The following is a 6835-nucleotide window of genomic DNA, read 5'->3' on the forward strand; positions in this document are numbered from 1 at the left end:
CGACGAAGCCGTATCTTGCGTGGCAAATACTGAGTAACCACATGGTTCCGATTGCATAATCACTCATAATTTATGCGTCTTACTCTGTTCAGCACGGTGCTCGATGCGATATTTTACAGGCCTCTTTAATTGAGCGCGTAAACTAGAACCAGACCAGAACGACTTAGCGTCTGTAAACTTGACAATTCCTAACGAGCTTCATGAGTTACCGGTCCTAATGGAAGTGGGAAATAAAAGGACTTGTTTGATGAAATTTAAGACGATTTTTATCGAATTCTACTTTGATAAAATCCACGATCATTTCCTGAATCTCATCCTGACTTGGTCCTTCATGCAGCTCCTGTAGGATTTCCCTGTTGGTGGTCAGTAAAGATTGAAATCCCTTAGAATGAATGTTTAACTCTCTTTTGATCAGCGCTTGAAGCATTGACTTCGATTCACGGTGAAATTCTGACCCTGATTCTCGTAGAATGTCAATTAAAAATGGGAATTCCCTTGCCATAACTTTGCTCGTTAGCACTTGCTCCGTGTGGTTGCGGCAACAAATAGAAAGGCTAGCCACACATTTCCCGAGGAGACGGGCATCTGACGAAACTTTTTGTAAGGCGTTTTTGTCATCTCCAAGATCATTTTCCTTATTAGAACCTGGTTTTGAGGCTATGGTTGCGCTTAAGGCCAACCCTAAGCATACCCACAAGCCTATGCATATCACTACACCTAAGCCAATGTCTTCGTCGGCGGCTAACACGTCAAAAGTGCTGATTGCTGCCATTAATCCTACAGCGACTAAGGCCACAAGCCAATGAAAAGTACTGCAGGAGTACATTCTACGATCTTGGAGCGGTCTTTCAAGTAAACTTCTGATTTTTTTTCTAACTTGAACCCATTCGAGGAACTTCTCCTGGAGTTTATCTTGACGGTTCTTTAGGTCACGAACTTTCGGCTCCAGGACTGTAAGGAAAAAAAGATGATTTTTGCAGATACTGTTGAGTTCAAGTTTTTTTTTAATAATATCCAAACTCTGAAGGATCCAAAACAGTGTAACTTGAATAAGTAGTTAAATCCACTCGTAAATACGGTCCATTTGTATGTCGATCAATTCGAAGTTTCAAAATCCCCTCTGGGAAACCCACGGGCATTGGTCTGTCGTCCGGGCTCGAGGGAAGGGAAATTTGAACCTTCCTTGGTGGGGTGGGGAACTGGAACTGGAAGTTTTTAAAGTCTTTCTAGCGGGAAACACTTGTTGTATCTTTTTATATAGAGGTGTTAAAAGAGTACACTTTCGCCAGCGAATGGCTCAGAAGAAAAGTTCTACAATGTTCAAGTTTTAAAGCTTGGCGAATGAGCAGAATTCACGGACGCTGATTTTGCCTGTTATCAAAAAATTGACCATTAAATCCGGCACGGGCAGAGCATTTGAATTTGAACGCAATTTCCGGGAGACGGGAATTGAACAAACCAATTCTCAAAAGGTCGGGGGGGTTGCCCGGGGAAATGTTGCAGCTTCGAATTGCTCGAAGTATTATGGCCCCAAATGAACAGGAACGGTTAGAATTAACCGCTTGGCCCACTAACATGGAATCCAAATAATTCTTGAAAATTTGCTCGAAACTTCGACTACGGAGACTGCCATGTTGAAGACACTTAAGAGAACATAGCGACTCCCCAGAACCGCCGAGACTTTGTTAGGTCACAAGTTATCCGGCATGGTTGCTGAGCAAAATTTTAGAACGGCGGCGTCCACTATGGCAGTTAAATTTTACTATATTTGAAGACAATTTTGGGAAGTTCAGGTTACTCTTGGTAATCTCAAAATTTACTTAGTGTAAAAAATTAAAATGTTTTTAATGATAGAGATAAAAATCATACGGTTTCTGAAGTATACTGTTTCTTTAACTATAACAAAGGGTATCTGGAGGTTTCGATCCATTACAAGTTCGCCCCTACCACCTTTGCAAGTTAAAATATATGGGGCAAACTGAGTAAGGTGGGAGCGATCGAAGTTGCAATGGGCTGGAACCTTTATAAACCTGAAAAAAGTACGTAGTTAGATACTAGAAAACCTCGTGCTTGTCGGAATCAAGGTGTTTCCTTTCTTTCGCGCTAACTCGAGTATATCAAGGATAAAGCGAACCCAAAATAAATCAGCTGAATCAGCATTAATTTTTTGGAAAGCTGGAGCTGAAGTTGTTTAATATCATAACCCACACTCACCTGCATATGCCTTTAATTGCTTTCGACAATTTCTGTACTCGTTCTCTGAAATGTTTGTAGTGAGTTTTGCTTCCATAAGGGCAAACTTGGTAAGAACCCTCTCTGTCACAAGGTGTTCTTGTGCCAGTGCATTTAAATGACCTGTTAAAAAGTCTATATACAAGTCACTCAATATCTGCACAGATCGGCATCCCACTTTGATCATCAAGCTCCCTTTTATGACACTATGAAGCTAACACCTCCCCCATCCTCGTTAGATACTCCATAAATTCATTGAACTCTTTTTTCGTGGATGATTCAACTATCTGCAAATAACTTTTCGCAATTTGATTCAATACCTCCTGTGCAGTAGCACGCGAGGCATCTCCGTTTACTGACATTCCGCAAAGGTCCCCTTGTTGATCTGAGTGTGCGTAGATCTCACAACTCAACTTCACCGGAAGTATAGCTGCATCTGTTAATTGGAAGCATGTGAAAAACAAAAACATTGTTATAATGAAACTGAAAAAGAGCCCATGATATATTCTTCGATAATTAAAAAAACTGTAAAATAAATTATTTATTAAACGACCACCCTTGGTAGGACTTCTATATCTATTTTCTACATATATTTCTGTCGAGGAATCGTAAGACTTCTCAGTTCCTGTAGTCCCAATTCAAGAAAAAAGAAACACCCAAGAGATAAATTATAACGAATCTTAAAAACTTACCAGTACAAGTACAATTCTCGCAAGAATTTGGCCTAAGCTCATACAATTCACTCAAGTATTTTTTGATCTCCTCAACGTTTTTTTCCATCCTTTCTATACTGTCTTTCCCTTTTTGGGTTGTATCTACCAATTGATCTAAGGATTTTTTGATGTCTTCATTCTTTTTATACCATTTTTGCAGTTCCTGTACGTTTCTTTCATCTTCAGCAGTAAGGGGATCCTTCAATAACTTGTCAATTTTCGTCTGCCAGTCATTACATTTGCTTGTTGGGCCAAGGTTTGCTGCGACACCTATCAGAGCCTGGCTAATGTTCTCCCAAAGCTGTAGAAATTCGTCATCTGTAATCTCCATGTTTCCCTTTACATGGCCATACACCGCGTTCCTGTAATGCTTAATTCTTGCCAATTCTGCAACTAAACTGTGATCGGTGGGAGCTGGTAGAATATCCCAGCCCGTGCTTGGAGGGGTGAGGTTGCATATTGTCTTTAGCAAAGCGAAGAGCAGAGTAATATCGAAACCTTTTGACTCACCATACGTCCCCGGGGAGGGGTACAGGCAGTCTCGCTGTGGCTTTGTGAGCTTTGCCGATTTAAGCTGCTTCTTTGTATTTGAATCTTTTAATTTTGAAGGAAGATGAAATGGTGGGCAAATCTGATCAAACACCTCTCTAAGTAATGTAGTACCTCCACTAATTAGCAGACGAGATATTCGTTGGAATTTATCTTTTCCATCCGTGGAACAAAGCACCTCTGGGTCCGGTGCGGTAGCCATGTGTGCAGACCATGGGTGGGTTCATAAACAGAATGAATGTATCTCAATTAAACTGATTTAGAGTCACCTACATAACAATAAGTGATAAAATTATAATCAGTCGTGTTCCAAGAGGTTCTAAATATTTTCTTGTCGTGTTCTAATATCTGTTAACTTTAAGTGCTGGAACCATGGCTCCAACCTACTATGAGACAGCCATCTTCATGCGACCACCTTTCTTCCGGTATCGCCCGGCGATACTGGTCCCTAATAATTTGCATGTTTACAGAGGGTCAGCGAGCCTGGGCTACGTTTTGAAAACCGTGACATGGAAATATGTCTATTGTGTTCCGCTAATATTTTACACAAATTTGTAAGGTAATGCTTGTTCAGTAATTCATTTCAGGAAGGAGATTAATGCTTCATCAAAATATTATAAAATATTTCAGCCTCTTGAGAAAACAAATCTTAATCCACAGATGGGAACATACAGCCGTCGCACGAGCAAACAAAACGGGTATTCATAACATAGTACTTGCTGTATTATTATGTAGATGAACGTCTGAAAATGTTACATGTTATAAAAAGGGTAGGTAATTTTTATTGTTCCCATAGGAAAACAAGCAAATTGAGCCAAGGTTCAGTAAAGATATTCGTTAATCTTATTTTCTTACGATTCACTATAGTTTTGTCTTAGTATTAGTTACCGACTTTTAACGGCCTGTGACGCTCTATCAGGATAAAAAGTACAATGCAAACTTTCTCCACTTTAATATTAAAAAAAAATATTTTTATTTCCAGAGATTTTAGAAACCAGTCTCTGCAATTACTCTCTATCAGTAGGAGTTACTGTATGTTTATTTACGAATAAACTCTAACTCGAAATTTCCTGCTAGATAAATAAACAAATGACTAAAATATAAAATGTAAATTCTTACTTCGCGTTTGTTATGGTGAATGATACATATGCGAGGACAGCATTTTGCGCGTACGATTGCTCGTCTAAAGATTCAAACTCATTCAGTCACAAATTTTTACATATGAAGAGATCTTGGTTATTTTTAGAGATTGCACAGAATTCTTAATAGATTCCGATAATAATATCAGAATTGTGCTGATGATTGTGGAATTCATGGAATATATAGAATTTAAGGGGGTGCTGAGGCGATCAAGTTGAGAGGAATCTGCCACTGTCGCAAAGGAATTAAGCCTCCACTCCAAATTTTGTTTCCATTGGATTAATCTGCTTCGAGATATTTTAGTTCGTGTTTGTCTCAGCTCAGAAATCATGATAATCCATACGCAATTAATTATGCGTGTAACTTGAAAAATCTCGTCATTTTCACTCAATTTCTCATCAAAATAATGGCAACCATGTTGTTTAACGTCTGCAATGCAATGAAAATTGAAAATTGGGTATTATGATTTTCCAGCTCTGAAAGCAAGCGTCCAATAGCACTGTTCCTTACGTTGTGTTTTAATTCTAGCCTGGTGCCTTTGTGAGTATTCACCGAAACGTTTATTCTTTGCGTTCCTTTTGAATTTTTCTTGTTCATTTTAGTAACTTTCCTGACCAAAGTTTTAAATCTCTTCTGTATTACGGCTTGGCTACCCAATTAAATATACATAATTTGTAAAATGCTATTTTAATTAGTTTGATGCTCGCAACGATTCATCAAAGTGATCTATAAAGTCTATAAAGCTTTCTCCAAAGAAAAAACAGGTTCCTCGTGATTTCAAATGTGATGTGACATTTCTTTTTCGGTGACGTCACAAAACACGTTTCCTCAAACGGGGTAAATTTGCAAACTTCAATCCCAAAGTGTTTTTGAGACATATGCTACAAAGACTGCGTAAATGACTCTCCCGCCTTTTAAGGTTGAAAATTCTACTTCTGCTGTGAGGGATTTAACCAATTCCATAGTCACGTGACCTCTTTATTTCTTATTTTCTGATTTGCATATGACTTATACATTCTTAAAAGGCAGACTTAAAAAAAAAATCCTTGAAAGCCTTTGAAAAATACAAAAAGGAACGTTGCTTTTTGTTTTACTGACCTCATTTTAGATTTGCTTATTAGAGGTCACGTGACCTGATGTCTTATTGCTAATGACGATATTTCTATACTAGTAATGCAGGTTTTAGGCGTCTTGATTAAACCGGACCATGCTAAATTGCATTTTCTAATATTATGCATATCTAATTAGCTAGCCAAGCCATAATACAGTTAAGTTCTTGTAATGCCCACAGGACTTTTCTGATCTGGCAAGGGCTTGTTGCAGCTTTTCTTCAATTTTAAGTCTTTTTGTCACTTCATAGCCTCCTCATGCACGCACCTCCCTCCTTTCTGGCAGAATCGATCTTCCTTTTAACGTCCAATTTTTTTTCCTGATTGTAGTGATAATTCGACTATTAACAACGAAACCTCGAATTCCCGTTTCCTTTAATATCATTTTCGTTTTCTTTCGAACTGATGTGAACTAAATAACTGTAAGAAGAAAAGACAGAAAAGGGCAATATTATTCAGTATTTCGGAAATTTTTACAATTGAACGCTCGATAACAAATAAAAATAAATATTTTATAAGAGCACTTACTTGTTGATCTCGTAAGTATACGAAGGTCTATTCTGCTGGCTGAAATTTGCGTTTGAATCGTCATTTTGACCTCCAAAATGATCACCTACTGTGGTCACCGTCGTGCAACACGCAAACACAACAAAGAAAACAACATGGAAGAATTTCGAAGTCATTTTCCCCTGCCGTAATCAGTGCCAAACCTTACGAATTATATATCAAAATGCGGAAAATTTGTTCCTGTGTTCAAATTTGGCAGTACAATTATTATTCCAAGCGTGTGCTGTCGAACAAGCTCAGTTTTCCCTCGATGCGGCCGGTCACGCTTTTAAAAATTTATTGTATCAAACCCACGTAGGAAAGTGTGAAAATGCAATGTTTAAATCGCGACAAAATCTCTCCAGTTTGTTATCGATAGTAGGAAACATATTTTTCAACTTGTTGCTGGTGGTACATTTAAGAAAGAAACACCATTTTGAGAAAGAGAAGCAATATTCCACCCAAAATAGCGTGTTTTTGGAGCAATTTTACCGGATGTCGGGGTCACGCAATACTCTGTATGATAAATGTCGCAATCAGGAAGCA

The 6835-nt window shown here is 38.3% G+C and overlaps 1 protein-coding gene across 1 annotated transcript; it reads right to left on the reverse strand.

Moving 5' to 3' along the window:
* Positions 1 to 214: 214 nt before the first annotated feature.
* On the reverse strand, positions 215 to 3696 carry LOC131789349 (uncharacterized). Its single transcript, XM_066171920.1, has 4 exons — positions 2925 to 3696; positions 2553 to 2668; positions 2215 to 2389; positions 215 to 951 (listed from the first exon to the last, which is right to left on the reverse strand). The coding sequence occupies exons 1-4, from the start codon at positions 3694 to 3696 to the stop codon at positions 215 to 217; spliced, it is 1800 nt and encodes a 599-aa protein (XP_066028017.1).
* Between the last annotated feature and the right edge of the window lie 3139 nt (positions 3697 to 6835).

The sequence above is a fragment of the Pocillopora verrucosa genome, chromosome 9 (assembly GCF_036669915.1).
Source record: "Pocillopora verrucosa isolate sample1 chromosome 9, ASM3666991v2, whole genome shotgun sequence".
NCBI lineage: Eukaryota > Metazoa > Cnidaria > Anthozoa > Scleractinia > Pocilloporidae > Pocillopora > Pocillopora verrucosa.